Source organism: Myxocyprinus asiaticus, chromosome 22 (genome assembly GCF_019703515.2).
Source record: "Myxocyprinus asiaticus isolate MX2 ecotype Aquarium Trade chromosome 22, UBuf_Myxa_2, whole genome shotgun sequence".
Classification (NCBI taxonomy): Eukaryota; Metazoa; Chordata; class Actinopteri; order Cypriniformes; family Catostomidae; genus Myxocyprinus; species Myxocyprinus asiaticus.
In genome coordinates, this window is record NC_059365.1 from 14,174,173 (window position 1) to 14,192,642 (window position 18,470).

The 18,470-nt window shown below is 38.6% G+C and overlaps 1 protein-coding gene across 7 annotated transcripts; it reads right to left on the reverse strand.

Moving 5' to 3' along the window:
• Positions 1 to 847: 847 nt before the first annotated feature.
• On the reverse strand, positions 848 to 13,559 carry LOC127413449 (beta-1,4-galactosyltransferase 7-like). Of its 7 annotated transcripts, none has more exons than XM_051650611.1 (8): positions 12,958 to 13,458; positions 11,737 to 11,829; positions 11,506 to 11,574; positions 10,576 to 10,908; positions 5,838 to 6,063; positions 5,473 to 5,556; positions 5,004 to 5,108; positions 848 to 1,604 (listed from the first exon to the last, which is right to left on the reverse strand). In XM_051650611.1, exons 1-8 carry the CDS (start codon positions 13,008 to 13,010, stop codon positions 1,449 to 1,451), a joined length of 1,119 nt encoding a protein of 372 aa, XP_051506571.1. In that variant the 5' UTR covers positions 13,011 to 13,458; the 3' UTR covers positions 848 to 1,448. The 7 variants fall into 7 exon arrangements, with proteins under 7 accessions (XP_051506571.1, XP_051506578.1, XP_051506572.1 ...); XM_051650618.1 differs by lacking the exon at positions 11,737 to 11,829 and adding an exon at positions 11,029 to 11,060 and having other exon boundaries at positions 12,958 to 12,991; XM_051650612.1 differs by lacking the exon at positions 11,737 to 11,829.
• Positions 13,560 to 18,470: the final 4,911 nt, after the last annotated feature.

The window sequence follows — 18,470 nt, forward strand, 5'->3', positions numbered from 1 at the left end:
AGCTAGCTTGCTAACTGCTAGCCTCTCTGGATTACACACCCTAGCTTTAACTTTAACTTGGAAAAACAATAAAGACTCAGATCATGCCATACATGACCACAAAAGAAAGACATATGATTAAGACTTTCACTATTGTTCCCACAAAAGGTAAATGAGTTATTTACATCAGAATACTTAGGTACAAGTAGGTTACAAGGGTAAATTTTGAGCACGATTTTAAAATGCACTTCTTTGATCTTATTAGTCATGCAATATTTATAAAGGTAACAACCATGCTTTCCTCCAATTTATGTTATTAATAATAGAGTTCCAGAGTAATTTTCCTCATGGGGAAATAGAATTTCGTGAGTGTAGTAGTTGACGAATAATTATATATATTTTTTTTTACAGGTTTTACTCAGTAAAGAAACTCCTTCACTTTGCCATTACAAACAGGTGTGGGCTGGCACTGTGGCGTGACATAATCACATACAAAAACGTCTCATTTCATTGGCTAGGCATCAACTAATAAAACAACTTCATTGTCCCCTCCCCCACCAAACACTGGTCTTGCTCTCTCACATCAGTATTTACAAGTACACAAGTGAGTTTTGCTACAGGTTTTTCGCAAATGTAGTTGCAAAAGTCAAGGCGTGAATATTTGAAGTTGCAGTGCCAGATTTGAGAGGTTGTAAGTACCAATTTGTGGTTGTACTGTGAAAATGAATGAAAGTACAAAAGTTAATGTGCAATACAAGTTTGTGTCTGTAGTTGTATTTATGTGAATGTCATTTTACACATTTGTGACTACTTGTCTGCAATTGTGAATTCAGAACACAAGCTTTGAATTATTGTCTGTGAGCGCAGATTGCAACATTCAACTTCAAATTTTTATTTTACAAGTTTTCACATTGGTGCTGTGAGTGTAAATTTCAACTTACAAATACAAATATTTACTGTACAAGTTCTCAAATCCAAATATGCTAGCTCTCGAGTTTTGCTACTGATTTACCTTCAAAGAGCAATTTTGTAGATTTCAATTAAAGCAAAAAGAACCTTGAATTCTTTCAAGACCACAACTGCACTATGAGAAACTGTCCAAAACAGGTCACTACTAATAAAATATTATAAAACCCATCATTAAAAGACTGACATTTGGATGCTCATACAGGCAATTTTGCTGATGCAAACTCTGTGCAGTACCTGAAATTGGTCCATAGTTCAGTTGAGGCAGCTATACAGGCAGTGCTTCATCATGGACGAAGAAAATAACACTAACCTATAAAAATACAACCTCAAAGAGTGTCTGTGTCATTTTCCCTAACATAATCACCAGCTCAAGTCCTTTTGGTTAGACGATCAGGGTGATTTTTCATGTGTGACTGACACTATTAATCTGTGAAAGCTTTCCTGCCATCACAGAGGGAGAATTGGTACCATTCTGGCTTTACAGGTCCTGCTGAAGCATATTAGCTGAATTGACACCATGGAGTCTGGCTGAGGTCACAATCCAGAGACGTGCTGATGACAGTACATGGAGCTCCACTGATGGTCAGTTCCTGTCTGGACTCCACCTTGTAGCGGAGGTTAATTAGGCCACCCTCTGGGTCCACCTTAAATTGCTCCTGCCAAAAGCACACAAAAATAAAACCAAATGATTATAACTGATTTAAAGGCTGGGCCTGCAGAATGACATTGCTGCTATGACAAAGATATATCCTAACTTGTATTCTTAATCATTTACAAAAATGTAACAACTTGCTTCACGTTGAAAAATTTTCTTTATTGGTTATATTTACAAACATACGTATATGGGTGTTTCTTCAATTTCGGGCGCTTTCATTTCCCTGGGGTTGATTTTATTAAATTTAACACATTTAAACTTTTTTTCTTTTGGTTATACAAAGGTCTCATTAAAACTGACCAGGCTTTCATCATTTATTTTTGGTACTTTGCAAATGCCTTTTATGTACAGATTTTACTGTTTTTGCCATGTTCCAGGCTTATCAATATTAAACTATGAAAATCCATAATACAAACGTTAATATTATGACAACCTAAACAAAGAGTGAAGTAAACATAGGCAATGTTTATATTTATAAATATTATATTATATTATATAAAAATAATTTTTCAATTTTTCAAAAATTATGACAGTCCTACAGTTGTGGGGTCACTTCCACTACACCAAACAAGTTTAATTCAAATAAATTTTTTTCAAAAGTTAGTGTACTTCTTAAAGGGAGAGTTCACCCAAAAATGGGTATGACTTTCTTTCTTCTGCTGAACACAAATGAAGATTTTTAGAAAAACATCTCCGCTCTGTTGGTCCATACAATGCAAGTTAATGGTGACCAGAAATCCGAAGCTCCAAAAATCACAAAGGCAGCATAAAAGTAATCCATAGGACTCCAGTCGTTAAATCCATATCTTCAGAAGTGATGCGTATTATAGGTGTGGGTGAGAAACAGATCAGTATTTAAGTCCTTTTTTACTATAAATCTCAACTTTCAAAAAAAAAAAAAAAAAAAAAAACTTAAATATTGATCTGTTTCTTACCCACACCTCTCATATCACTTTTGAAGATATGGATTTAACCACTGGAGTCTTTTAGATTACTTTTATGCTGCCTTTATGTGACTTTTGGAGCATTAAAGTTCTGGTCACCATTCACATGCATTGAATGGACCAACAGAACTGAGATATTCTTTTAAATATCTTAGTTTGTGTTCAGCAGAAGAAAGAAAGTTATACACATCTGGGATGGCATTAGGGTGAGTAAATGATTATAGAATTTTCATTTTTGGGTGAACTATCCCCTTAATCAAGTCAACAAAAATGTTAGTGAAGAGCCTGCTTGAGCAGGCTAGCAAGAGCTAGTCTTACTGGAAGATATGAAACGTTGCGCACTGGAAAACTTTTTATGTTCGTTTAAATGAACAAAAATCATCAAAGCCTTCTGACGTGGCTGTTCTAGCTGATGAATTTGTGCTTACCCAACGGTCTTTTCTTCTGAGTATCAAACTAAAACTTTCTCAACTGGTGAGTTTATAAGCAAAGACATGCACCGGTTTTATGTTGGTAAACCTAATAATGAAAGTAAAGCTGTCTCAAAAAGCACAGGGAGAAAAATATCCTAGCCATATAATCTCTGATTGTAAGGCTTGAAAGCAGAAATCCGTGACTGTGAAACCTAAAAGCGTTGTGCTTTTACAGTCTGTACCTGATTTGATTGCTGCTGACACTTCATCGTATAACCTATTTCTCCTGACGGGTTATGTATCTCTTTTTGCCGACTGGAATGTTGAACGAGAACACATATTAAGAGATACTGCCTCAGCTCAGTCTTTCATTCTGGAGGACATTTTACCCTTCTCTGATGTTTTGTATACTGGGGAGAATGTCTTAGTACGTGGTATTGAGATGGGCTGTGTCAGTGTTCCATTACACATGGTTAATTTGAACCTTGTTATGGGCTCAGTACAGTTGGGTGTATGCAAAAAGTTACCCATAGACAACATCAGCCACATACTGGGAAATGACCTTGCAGGTGGTAATGTCTTCCCAGACCAATTGTCTTAAGGAAACCTGTTGTGTGCAAACAATCTGATCTTTCTGGTAAGTTTCCCTTAGCTTTTCCAGCATGTGCTGTGGCTCGTTCTCAGTCAAAAAAGTTCAGAGATGTTGTTGATCTCTCTGATTCGTTCCTGACTATGCAACCTAAACCAGTAGAATGCAAGTTATTTGTTGGAACTGAAATAAACCCTGGCAATGACTCCAAGCTCACAACTTAACTTCCTTCCAAGATGGGTTAGGAACATTTAGTTGCTGTTCAGAAGTCAGACCCTACGTTAGCGAACTGCATAAGTGCTGCAGTTGACCGAAGTGATTTCCTAAAGGCTAAAGTAGGATATTTTTGGGATGAAGGAATTCTGATGTGCAAATGGGCACCACAATGTTCAGAAGGAGATGACTGGCAAACAGTGTATCAGATCATTTTACCCTCAAGTTATCATTCCCAAATTCTAAAATTAGCCCATGAAAATGTTCCTTTTGGACACCTAGGTGTCACAATAATGTTCCAGCGGCTCATGCAGAAAGTTTTGTCAGGGTTGCCTAACTATGAAGCTTAATTAGATGACGTCGTGGTCTATTCAAGTGAATGGAAAGACCACATCCATAGCCTAGAGAGTCTGTTTACCTGTTTGGAACTTGCTCGACTAACCCTTAATTTGGCCAAGTGTGAGTTTGCTAAAACTGTGGGTCAGGGTTCTATAAAGCCTGTTACAGCTAAGGTAGCAGCTGTTCTTGAATTTCCTACTCCAGGTACTACACATCAGTTACATAAATTTTAAGGAATAAATATGATTTATCTTAAGCTGTATTTTTGCCAAATTATGCAAAAAGTGTAAAAATATTATTTAACTGTGTACATTTAGGATACATAAAATGTTAGTTAGCTATGAAATTAGTCTAAAAATGACAATGTGTTGGGAATTATTATGACATAAAAAAAAAATTTACACAAATCTCCTGTGATGCATGTAATCTGTTGAACACTGATAGTTAAAAAATGTAACTATTGAGAGTGGGAGAAAAAAAAAAGTTTTAAAGGTGCACTCAGTAACTTTTTTTGTCATCTTAGACTTACACTGACACCTAGCGGAGTGGATGCAGCATCATTCGAAATCAATAGTTTTCAGTTACAGATGCCATTGTATAAATTCACTATTTAGTCAGCCATGATTGATTTAATCAAAAAGAGAAAGTTTCCAATACAAGTAGTTTTTGACTGGTCATGCGATTCTACATATTGAATAAAATAGCTTTTATTTGGTTACTGATATGATTGCAGTTCTAATCTCATATGAGTGGTCATTGTATTATACATATGTTTCAAAAATATCCTTAATTTCTTTAGTAGTAAAACTTTTTTAATGAGGAAAATATTACTGATTGCACCTTTAACAAGACTTTACTTTCTACATCTAACTTGTTTCATATTCATTTTTTATCTTTTCTACCTGCTTTTGTGCAGCAATCTGCTTCTGATCTGTCTTCCTCCAAGCTGGATCGTGGATATGTCTGAATGTTTTAGTTCCTGTAGTAATACCCTTTGGCCTAAAAAGCTGCAGAGATTTGAATTGTTAGAATCATACCAAATCAGAAATATATCATATTTTAAACAATCTTTATAGGTCAAAGCAATAATAATAATAATCTTCTTTATTTATCACACATTATACATTTGCACATATACAGTGAAATTCTTCTTTTTCACATATCCCAGCTAGGCTGGGGTCAGAGTGCAGGGTCAGCCATGATACGGCGCCCCTGGAGCAGATAGGGTCAAGGGCCTTGCTCAAGGGCCCAACAGTGGCATCTTGGTGGTGCTGGGGCTTGAACCCCTGACCTTCTGATCAGTAACCCAGAGCCTTAACCGCTGAGCCACAATTATAAAGCAAAGGTGTCTATCTTTCAGTTCTTTTGTACCTGAAGTTTAGTAGTTCGCAGTCTTCTGAAGAATTCATCATCTTCTCTTCCCCATCCCCAAAAGCGATTTGACATTCCATTGCACTTTAGGTAGAAATTAAAAATCACACTGAATTGCAGACAAGTTCTATATGTTTTATATACTCATTTAAATTATTTTTGTAATTTGTTTTTTTAGTAAACATTAGTGCACTGTGAACTAATTTGAACTAACAATGAACAATTGTATTTTTATTAAATAGTATTTACAAAGATTAATAAATGCTGTAAAAAATATATTGTTCATTGTTAGTTCATGATATCTAATGCATTAACAAATGGAACCTTACTGTAAAGTGTTACCGTTATTTCTTTATTGATCTTACCATCTGATAATGTTTCTTCGCGAGCAACAGGATCCCACCCACATAAGTCTTATAATGATATAAGGGATGAAGCTCTGGTGAAGCCACATGAAAGGGTCCCTCCTCTGGGAATCCATAGTTTAGATCCTCATTTTGAGGCAACAAGTCTACATCATGCATCGCAATGTAGTCTGTGTCATTACCACTCTCCAAATAGCCAACATTAATAAGTGAGGCTCGATTGAATCTGAAAGACATTAAGTGCATTCAAATAAAAATCCTTATTTGTGTCATCCAAAATTACAGTTGTGCACAAAAGTTTGCATACCTGTGGAGAATTGGTAATATATGTACCATTTTAAAGAAAACATGAGTGAGCAGGCAAAACACATTTCTTTTATTTCTTATGGGATTCATATTCAACTGTAGGTTATAACAGAATGGTACAATCATAAAACAAAATATGGCAACAAAGAAAAAAATTCTGCATACCCTTAGTTCTTAATACTGTGTATTGCCCCCTTTAGCATCAATGACAGCGTGCAGTCTTTTGTAATAGTTGTCTATGAGGCCCCAAATTCTTGCATTTGGCAAAATGCCTCCAGGTCATGCAAAGTCTTTAGTCATCTTGCATGAACTGCACGTTTGAGATCTCCCCAGAGTGGCTCGATGATATTAAGGTCAGGAGACTGTGATGGCCACTCCAGAACCTTCACCTTTTTCTGCTTTAACCACTGGAGGGTCAACTTGGCCTTGTGCTTAGGGTCATTGTCATGCTGGAAAGTCCAAGAGCATCTCATGCGCAGCTTTCGTGCAGAAGAACGCAAATTGTCTGCCAGTATTTTCTGATAACATGCTGCATTCATCTTGCCATAAATTCTCACAAGATTCCCCGTGCCTTTAGAGCTCACACACCCCCAAAACATCAGTGAGCCACCACCATGCTTCATAGTGGGGATGGTATTCTTTTCACTATAGGCCTTGTTGACCACTCTCCAAACATAGCGCTTATGGTTGTGACCATAAAGCTCTATTTTGGTCTCGTCACTCCAAATTACAGTGTGCCAGAAACTGTGAGGCGTGTCAAGGTGTTGTTGGGCATATTGTAGCCGGGCTTTTTTGTGGCATTGGTGCAGTAAAGGCTTCTTTCTGGCAACTCGACCATGCAGCTAATTTTTGTTCAAGTATTGTTGTATTGTGCTCCTTGAAACAACCACACCATCTTTTTCCAGAGCAGCCTGTATTTCTCCTGAGGTTCCCTGTGGGTTTTTATTTGTATCCCGAACAATTCTTCTGGCAGTTGTGGTTGAAATCTTTCTTGGTCTATCTGACCTTGGTTTGGTATCAAGAGATCCCCAAATGTTCCACTTCTTAATAAGCGATTAAACAGTACTGACTGGCATTGTCAAGGCTTTGTATATCTTTTTATATCCTTTTCCATCTTTATAAAGTTCCATTACATTGGAACGCAGGTCTTTTGACAGTTCTTTTCGGCTCCCCATGGCTCAGTATCTAGTCTGCTCAGTGCATCCACGTGAGATCTAACAAACTCATTGACTAATTATACACAGACACTAATTGCAATTTAAAAAGCCAAAAGTGTGGGACATTAACCTTTAATTGCCATTTAAACCTGTGTGTGTCACCTTGTGTGTCTGTAACAAGGCCAAACATTCAAGGGTATGTAAACTTTTGATCAGGGCCATTTGGGTCATTATGATTTAAAAAGGAGCCAAACAACTATGTGATAATAAATGGCTTCATATGATCACTATCCTTAAATAAAATTTGCATGATCAGTCATATTTTCAAAATCAATGCCAAAATTTCAACTGTACACTTGTGATCCTAAGAAATAACACATTCAATATCACTGCTCAACAGTAAGGATGGCCATTGGCCAGTGTGAGAGTGTTTCAGCTGGTTGGCCAGCACTAAATCTAACATCTGTGTTTTTATGAATAGCCAACTTAAACATGTAATGATTGAGTTTTCAAAATAGGAAATTTGACTTGTGAAAGTGAGCATGAGTTGAACATTACAAACTAATCAGTAATGTTTTGTGTTTTATGCCATAATTTCCAGCAAAAGTGTGTTTATAAATGTACAGTTGTAATGGAGTTGCATTATACAGTAGCTGTATAATTGTCAGCTATTTGCATTGTTTACTGCAAATTAAAAAAAAGTGTAGTGTATTAAAGAAGAGTAGTGTTTTAAAGTAAATATTGCTTTCCTGGCACATTTCTAAAATATAATTTTTGTGGTGGGGCCAGTGAAAATGTTGGCAAAGCAAGTTTTGATCACACGGACTGGGAGATGTTCCGGTCCGCCTCTGATGACGACATCGAGCTTTACGCTGATAGTGTAATGTGTTTCATCAAAAAGTGCGTGGAGGACGTGGTTCCGACCAGAACAATACGGATCTATCCGAACCAGAAACCATGGATAAATAGCGATGTTTGCACAGCACTTAATGTGCGGACTTCCGCTTTTAATTCCGGGAACTCGGAGGAGCATAAACAAGCCAGTTATGCCCTCCGAAAAACAGCAGAACAGCAAAACGTCAGTACAGGAGCAAGATTGAAGGATAGTTTAACACCACCAACTGTAGAAGCATGTGGCAGGGAATTAACATCATCACGGACTTTAAAGGGAATAAAAACTCTGCCATGAACACCGCTGCCTCTCTCCTGGATAAGCTAAATACTTTTTATGCTCGTTTTGAGGGAAATAACACCACCCTCGTGGAGAGAGCTCTCGCGGCCAAAGCTACAGAGGTTAGTTCACTCTCCGTCTCTGTAGCGGATGTAACCCGATCCTTCCGACGGGTGAATATCCGCAAAGCCGCAGGCCCAGACAGCATTCCAGGCCACGTCATCAGAGCGTGCGCGAACCAGCTGGCTGGTGTTTTTACAGACATTTTCAACCTTTCCCTCTCTTTGTCTGTAGTCCCCACATGCTTTAAAACATCCACCATTGTGCCTGTTCCAAAGCAATCAAAAATCACTTGCTTAAATGACTGGCGTCCTGTTGCTCTGACCCCCATCATCAGCAAATGCTTTGAGAGACTAATCAGAGATTACATCTGCTCTGTGCTGCCTCTCTCTCTAGACCCACTGCAGTTTGCTTACCGCAACAACTGCTCCACTGATGATGCCATTGCATCTACAATACACACTGCTCTCTCCCACCTGGAAAAAAAGAACACTTATGTGAGAATGCTGTTTGTAGACTACAGCTCAGCATTGAACACCATAGTGCCCTCCAAGCTAGATGAGAAACTCCGGGCTCTGGGCTTAAACAGCTCGCTGTGCAGCCAGATCCTGGACTTCCTGTCAAACAGACGCCAGGTGGTTAGAATAGGCAGCAACATCTCCTCATCACTGACCCTCAACACTGGAGCCCCGCAGGGCTGTGTTCTCAGCCCACTCTTGTATTCCTTGTACACACATGACTGTGTGGCAACACACAGCTCCAATGCCATCATTAAGTTCGCTGATGACACGACGGTGGGAGGTCTGATCACTGACAATGATGAAACAGCCTACAGAGAGGAGGTGCACACTCTGACACACTGGTGTCAGGAGCACAACCTCTCCCTCAACGTCAGTAAGACAAAGGAGCTTGTGGTGGACTTCAGGAGAAGAGATAGAGAACACAGTCCCATCACCATCAATGGAGCACCAGTGGAGAGAGTCAGCAGCTTCAAGTTCCTGGGTGTCCACATCACTGAGGAACTCACATGGACCATCCACACTGAAGCCGTTGTGAGGAAGGCTCATCAGCACCTCTTCTTCCTGAGATGGCTGAGGAAGTTTGGAATGAACCACCACATCCTCATACGGTTCTACACCTGCACTGTAGAGAGCATCCTGACTGGCTGCATCTCCGCCTGGTACGGCAATAGCACCGCCCACAACCGCAAGCACTGCAATGGGTGGTGCGAACTGCCAGACACATCATCGGAGGTGAGCTTCCCTCCATCCAGGAAATATATACCAGGCGGTGTGTGAAAAAAGCTCGGAGGATCATCAGAGACTCCAGCCACCCGAGCCATGGGCTGTTCTCACTGCTACCATCAGGCTGGCGGTATTGCAGCATCAGGACCTGCACCAGCCATCTCCATGACAGCTTCTTCCCCCAAGCAATCAGACTTTTGAACTCTTGATCTCCCACGATCAAAATACATCAGCACTGCACTTTATTATTATTACTACTCTTACTCTTATATCTCACACTGGACTGTCATAAATTATATTATTATTATATTATATTCTCTCTTAACAACTATATATACTACTATATATATACTTTTTTATATATTTTTTATTTTTATTGAATAATGTGTATCTATATTGTGCGTATTGTATACTGTACAGTGTATGTTATTATTTGTACATTGTTGTGTGTAATTATGTGTATATCAGATGTTTTAATTGTGCTATGTTAATTTGATGTTATTGTAGATTGGTATATGTCTCATCACTGTCACAACTGCTATGTTGATCGGAACTGCACCCAAGAATTTCACACACCATTGCACTTGTGTATATGTCTGTGTGACAAAGTGATTTGATTTGATTTGATTTGATTGTAAAAAACTCAACTACTACTAACATAAAATCTGAACTTCTGGCCTGACTGGACTAGCAAAAATTGTATTGTTGAACCAAGAATATAATGAACAAAGATTACGTTAAACGCCACACATAACCCAACTTGGGCAATCAACAAATACAAAAATTTAAAAGCTACTCACCGAAATCGATCCACTTGGTTGATAATAAATATTTTATGCCGTATTTTCTTTTTGTTGAGAAAAGCGTGCATATATGGGACAAATACAAGAAGTTCTTCAAAGCGCTCTCTGAATGGAACGATGAGGGCCATTTTGTGAGTGCCCCATGATGGGTCATCAACAGAAGACTCTTGTTTCTCTATAGGACAGGGCTGGTGAGGAAAGTGGCTGTACCCAACAGCAGTCTGGCTTATGTCTCCTGAACAAGTCAGCTGCACCCAAAGAAGGGACCCCAGAACAAACATCATGCAGAATCCAAAAAGCTTCCAGACGGTGCATTTCCTGGAAAGAAAACTGAAAACATAAATGCAAAGTGTTAACTATAATAATAACAAAGATCAACATGAAATGTGACATACAAAATGGCTTTTCAAGCATTATTAAAGGGATAGTTAAACCAAAGATTTACTCCCCCTCATGCCATCCTAGATGTGTATGACTTTCTTCTGCAGATCAAAAACAAACATTTGTATAAGAATATGTCAGCTCTGTAGGTCTATACAATGCAAATTAATAGGGTCAAACAATTTCAAGCTCCAAAAAGCATATAAAGACAGCATACATTTAATCAATATGACTCCAGCGGTTTAATCAATAGCCACTTTTCCACTATCGGGCCAATGCGAGCCAGGGCTTCGGACTGGCCAGCCGGGAACAATAGCCTTGGACCTCGAGCCGCAAGACCAAAATCGATCTGCGTTCCCACCATCGGGCCACAGCGTTGCCCAAAAACCCACTCTTAATACACCGCTGCGGTGCAAACGTCACACGCCCCACCCATTTCACAAGCAAGAAGGAAGCTCAAGCTGAGGTATCATGTTGTCTAGTCATCTAGATTATTGAGTATATATCAAATGTAAACAGTAAGATAAGTTAGCTTTGACAACTCACCGACTGTAACTGCCATGTTGTCCTGAGTGGTCTCTCCACTGACAGCAGGACGATGTCCCAGCACACCATCTATGAAAGTCCACCAAACCATGGAAAGTCATTTCTTTGTGCACCGTTTGTCCATTGGGCATTTTAATGGATTTGTACCGTACCCGCATTTTTTTCCCGAACCTGTACCATTGTGCGCTGGATACGCAAAACGGGACGTTCGGCCTTTGACATTGAACCCACCTAAATCTCCTGTTGGCCTTGTTTGACCCAAGGGTAATCGGAAGGCCAAAGGCCACTGGCCCCGAGAAAGCCCAGAGGAGGCACAGTGAAGCCCTGGAAGTGACAGTGGGAATGCAAATGACCCTGGCACACACTAGCATGTCCTCATTTGGCCCGATAGTGGAAACGCGGCTAATGTTTTCTAGAGCAATCCAATCGGTTTTGGGTAAGAACATACCAAAATGGAACTCAATTTTCACTATAAATCATCAGCAGTATCCTTGGCGATCATGATTTCAAGCTTGATTACACTTCCTAGCACCATCTAGCGCTATGTGCATGCGTCAAGCACTAGGAAGTGTAATAGAGCTAAAAATCATGACCGTGCCTAGAAACAGTAATGGCAAGATGTACAGTAGAAAATGTATTACATTTTGGTCTGTTCTCACCCAACATCAATTGAATCACTTCAGAAGACATGGATTAAATCACTGGAGTAATGTGGTTTACTTTCATGCTGCCTTTATGTGCTTTTTGAAGCTTCAAAGTTTTGGTCACCATTCACTTGCACTGTATGGACCAACAGAATCTTCGTTTGTGTTCTGCAGAAGAAAAGATGTCATACACATCTGGGATGGCATGAGGGTGAGTAAATGATGAGAGAATTTTCTTTTTTGGGTAAACTATCCCTTTAAATAGAATACATGTTGACAACAGTCTCTGCAAACAAAGTCAGTGCTTAAAACTTCAGTTATTTGGATGCAGTATCAGTCACATTTAACAAGCATGTTAAGATTAACATGGTTAGAACAAAGTTAAACGTTTAATGTTTCGCTAAATAATTCTCAATTGCAGCGAAGAATCGGATAATGCATAGATCAACAGCAGCAATTAGACAAACTGTGTGACAAACCAGGTTTGTTGCGGAGCCCATGCATCTGTGCACAACTGGCTTTGCCCAATGACACTTAAAACTCTTCACACTCCTAAATAACGCCACATACTCACTTGAACATCTCCATCGTGATGCACCCTTTTACTTTCATTTCTTGAAATAATTAAATACATAAATCAACCACTTGCAAACTGAGATTACATTTTTCTCAATTCACACATAGGGTTGTACAAACCCATAGAGCACTCTTTCCAAATTATTACAACAGATCAGTACAGAAATAGATGGCATTTAAGTGCACTGAAATAAGAATCCATTAAAGTGGTTGCATGTTTAAATGTGCATACCTTCTGTCATCTTTAAAATACAGCACTGGTTTTCTGCGTGAAGAGTACATCATCTTTGTGCCTTTCAGTGCAACAATGTACCACGCTGAAGCAGACAGACTGTAATCTATTCAAGTATAATTCACCGATACGGGCTTTATTTTAGGATGATTTCATCTACATGTTAAAATCTCATGTTAACATCTTTGTTTCTCTTCATCATAAAATATCTGCAACTTCAAATCACATTCTTCAAGTTGCCGTCTTGAATGCTCTCTTTCATAGTCGGTACAACACACAGTCTTTAAACCCTAAAGTGAGCTCTAAACCTAATTCATGCTTGTTTATGTATTTTGAGGTTTGATTATAGTCTCATAACTCACACATAACGGTGCGATGAATAACAAGCGCACGGCTCGAGCTCGCAGTCGTGTTGCGACTTAAAGGCAAAACAACTATCTGAATTACTTTCGCGTGTGTTACAATACACAAACATATATCTTCTTTCCGCTTATTTTATACGTGCTGTCATTGCCGATAAACGTTTGAAAACTTAATGCAGAACTGTGTCAAAAGAAAAAAATATATATATATATATATATATATACACTGGCTGGTTTCGCTTAGTCCGTCCGTAAACCATTTCCCCTGAAACAGTGAACGACATTGAGTTCCTAAGCTTTTCTGAGCATTTTGTGCTAGGATTGAAAGCAACATCAATCACTAACACATATAGCTAAAAAAAAAAAAAAAAAAAAAAAAAAAAAAACATTTTTAGATATATAAAGCGTAAACAACAAAGAGCAAAGAAATGAAATGTAATTTTAAAACATATTTATAAAATCATGACCACTCACATGAGATGAAGACTCATATTAGTAACTTTATAAAGGCTGTTTTATTTAGGGTTGCCAACTTTTTGTCACACGAATACAGGACGCTTGAGCCTCTTTGAACATACTGTTGATTCAATATGGGACATTTTGCCATCTGATCCGGGTCTGCTCAAGCATCTTCCTGCTGAAATACAGGACAATAGTCTTCCCGTATGGGACATAATTTCTGTCGAAATACGGGACGTCCCGGCTAATACGGGACAGTTGGCAACCCTAGTTTTATTCTACATGGAGAGGGTCCCCTTATGGGGGCCGCCATTTTAGGATGGTTAAAGGAATATTTGGTGTTCAATACAAGTTGCTCAATCGACAGCATTTGTGGCATAATGTGCCACAAGAAATTATTTCGAATCGTTCCTCCTTTTCTTTAAAAAAAAAGAAAAAGAAAAAAAGAAGAAGCAGCAGCAGCAAAAATCAAGGTTATACTGAGGCACTTACAAGGGAAGTAAATGTGGCCAATTTTGGAGGGTTCAAAGGAAGAAATGGGAAGCTTATCATTTTACAAAAGCACTTAAATTAATTCTTCTGTTAAAACTTGTGTATTTTTTTAGCTGTAAATTTTTTAAATCACCATTTTTACAGTCGTTTTACCGTTTTCGGGCTTGTTAACATTACATCGTCATGGCAAGTTGTAAAATTGTAAATATCTTTCCACAGAAATTGTTAGAAAGTGATTTTATCATGCTAAAATCATGTTAACATGGAAATTGTTTACGTCTCAAAATCAAAATCAAATCAAATCACTTTTATTGTCACGCAGCCATATACACAAGTGCAATGGTGTGTGAAATTCTTGGGTGCAGCTCTGGTCAACATAGCAGTCGTGACAGTGATGAGACATATACTAATTTACAATAAACATAAAATTTACACAACACAATTTAAAGTCTAATATACACATAATTACACACAACACAATATACAAATAATAACATACACTGTACAGTATACAATACACACAATATAGATACACATTATTCAATAAAAATAAATAAAAATTTTTTTTAAAAAAGTATATATAGTATATACAGAATGTACAGTATTGTACTGTATTGATATTCAGGCTGCCGGTTGATAATAAGTTGTTAAGAGAGAATATAATATGATAATAATATAATTTAAGACAGTCCAGTGTGAGATATTAAGATTAATAAAGTGCAGTGCTGATGTATATTGATCGTGGGAGATCAAGAGTTCAAAAGTCTGATCGCTTGGGGGAAGAAGCTATCATGAAGTCGGCTGGTGCGGGTCCTGATGCTGCGATACCACCTGCCTGATGGTAGTAGTGAGAACAACCCATGGCTCGGGTGGCTGGAGTCTCTGATGATCCTCCGAGCTTTTTTCACACACCGCCTGGTATATATTTCCTGGAGGGAGGGAAGCTCACCTCCGATGATGTGTCTGGCAGTTCGTACCACCCTTTGCAGGGCTTTGCGGTTGTGGGCTGTGATTTGCCGTACCAGGCGGAGATGCAGCCAGTCAGGATGCTCTCTACGGTGCAGGTGTAGAACCATGTGAGGATGTGGCAGTTCATTCCAAACTTCCTCAGCCATCTCAGGAAGAAGAGGCGCTGATGAGCCTTCTTCACAACGGCTTCAGTGTGGATGGACCATGTTAGTTCCTCAGTGATGTGGACACCCAGGAACTTGAAGCTGCTGACTCTCTCCACTGGTGCTCCATTGATGGTGATGGGACTGTGTTCTCTGTCTTTTCTTCTGAAGTCCACCACAAGCTCCTTTGTCTTACTGACATTGAGGGAGAGGTTGTGCTCCTGACACCAGTGTGTCAGAGTGTGCACCTCCTCTCTGTAGGTTGTTTTATCATTGTCAGTGATCAGACCTACCACCGTCGTGTCATCAGCAAACTTAATGATGGCATTGGAGCTATGTGTTACCACACAGTCATGTGTGTACAAGGAATACAAGAGTGGGCTGAGAACACAGCCCTGCGGGGCTCCAGTGTTGAGGGTCAGTGATGAGGAGATGTTGCTGCCTATTCTAACCACCTGGCGTCTGCTTGACAGGAAGTCCAGGATCCAGCTGCACAGCGAGCTGTTTAAGCCCAGAGCCCGGAGTTTCTCATCAAGCTTGGAGAGCACTATGGTGTTGAATGCTGAGCTGTAGTCTACAAACAGCATTCTCACATAAGAACATGTTCTTTTTTTCCAGGTGGGAGAGAGCAGTGTGTATTGTAGATGCAATGGCATCATCAGTGGAGCGGTTGTTGCGATAAGCAAACTGCAGTGGGTCTAGAGAGAGAGGCAGCACAGAGCAGATGTAATCTCTGATTAGTCTCTCAAAGCATTTGCTGATGATGGGGGTCAGAGCAACAGGACGCCAGTCATTTAAGCAAGTGATTTTTGATTGTATCAAAAATCACTTGGCTATACTTTTGAAATGGTGGGTATTTTAGCTTTTACGGACTGGCCCCATTCACTTCCATAGTAAGTGTCTCACTGGAACCCAGATTTTTGCTTTTTTTTAAAGAAAAAGTTGGACAAGTTAAAATTAATTTTGTGGTAATCAACATTATGCCATAAATGCTGTCGATTAAGCTTAACTTGAATTGAACCCGGAATATTCCTTTAATGACCAGCCGAATACTACCAAAGTTCCTTTTAAGGCAAGTCAGTTCACTCGGCAGCCATATTTGGAACTCTCACAGGCAGCTATTTTCAATGGATAGCCTACAAGCGGCATACAAGTGCAGCTCCTATCTACTTAAATGGGGAAAGATTGAAATTGAAATGGTTGGTTAAGATTACGATCAAAGAACATATTTCACATAAGCAGTAAAATCTGACAACAATGTTATCATAAATTGTGCTGCTTTAACTCATATTACACTTAAAAAACACTATTTTTCTGGTCTAGCTAATGCACATGCGCATTCTTGAGTTGACTGACAAGCGAAGTTTGTGTCTAAAGGTGATTGGCTCTTTTACATGTAAGGTGGGACTTCCTTATTGGCCAAATGGACCCATTTCACATATCCGGGTTTGAAATGTGGAAATAAACGATAGCAGGGCAAACTTGTATAGCGGTGAATGGGAGACCACAGCAAATATATTTTTTGTTTACCTGTTTGCTCCGACAGCAAAAAATAAATAAATGAATATAAATGTAAGAAATCCACTATTATGTTTTCACAGCTTTCCAAAAGAAGTTAAAAAATAGAGAGCGCTGGATTACAGCAGTCAGAAGAGAGAAAGAGGACACATTCTGGTCAATCTCCCAGCAGCTGTATTAGAAACCTCCCTGTAGCTGTGGGAACCTTTTATTTATTTATTTTTTTTTTTTTTTTAAACCAATTCCAGTAATACAAAGTATACTGTAAATTTACACTAAATAATTAAAAAGTTGCAAATGAAAAAATGTTGCTAAATTTACACTGCTAAAGAAGGCCAGAAACAAGTCACAGTCTGTGAAAAGGGTCCATTGGGCGTTAACAAAGTCCCTTTCAAGGCAAGTCAGTCCACTTTGTAACTCTCCCGGGCATGCTGAGCAGCAATTTTCTACGTAAATGCCTACTCTGTAACGCTTTTGTGGCATAAACACAAAAATTACACAAAAACTGAGTACACCTTTAAAGTCCGTGTTGCAAATTTAAAGGTTTATTATATTCTTATGGGGTAATGAGGCAAAAACTGTCATTTGTGGCTAAATTGTTTCATGTGCTACCTGTTTTTGAACAGGTAGCCAGGTTTAAATGAGGTTTCATGTGTCAAATTGGGCCTCATACCTGCCAGGTAGGTCTTTTTTTCCCTCTTCACGAATTTGGCTGACACATTTTCCACAGATTGTAACTAAACTAAATTACTTGGGGGGGGGGGGGTAATAGCTAACAAGAAAGAGTAAATCTCAAAGAGTACAGAGTAAATCCTTCAAACCTTGAATTTGTTTCAGAAAGTTCTAATATATATATATATATATATATATATATATATATATATATATATATATATATATATATTTTTTTTTTTTTGTTTGTTTTTTTTTTTTATTCTGAGGACATGTCCAAGGTGTGATGATGAACATGGCGTTAGTAAAAATTTGGCCACGTGTGTATTGTAATGAATATTCAATAAGTCAATATGCCCAGTGGCCAAACTGGTCATAGTATAATACTCTATTATATTAATTCTTCAAAGTACCAATAACTTACAAAGGCCACCTAACCCAAGTGAATATAAAGAGGACTTTAAAAGATAAGTCAATAGTGGGGGGAGTGGGAAACTTTATTTCTATGTGCAATATGGTGTACATTTCTCACCAACTAACATTTTCCCTCCCCTGTCTCTACTTGGAAAGATAAACACATTTCCCTGTGGCTGCTGCTTAACTAAAATGATTAAAAATTAAACAAAACAAAAAACACTGTTAAACCTTTATAATGTACAAATATGAGAGCAAAGGAATTCAGTGAGCAAAACACTTAAAAACCATGCAATCAAGTTTTAAAAAGAAAATATAACATATACATTGAACAAAAGTTCCAGCTATGCAGAAAGGAAACAAATCACAACTAACTTAAAAATGTAAGTGTATTCTGGGTAGCTTGTTTCATCCACCCCCGGTCAACTGATCACAAAGTATAGTCAGGACATTACTGATGTAAAAAACAGCACCATCACTATTT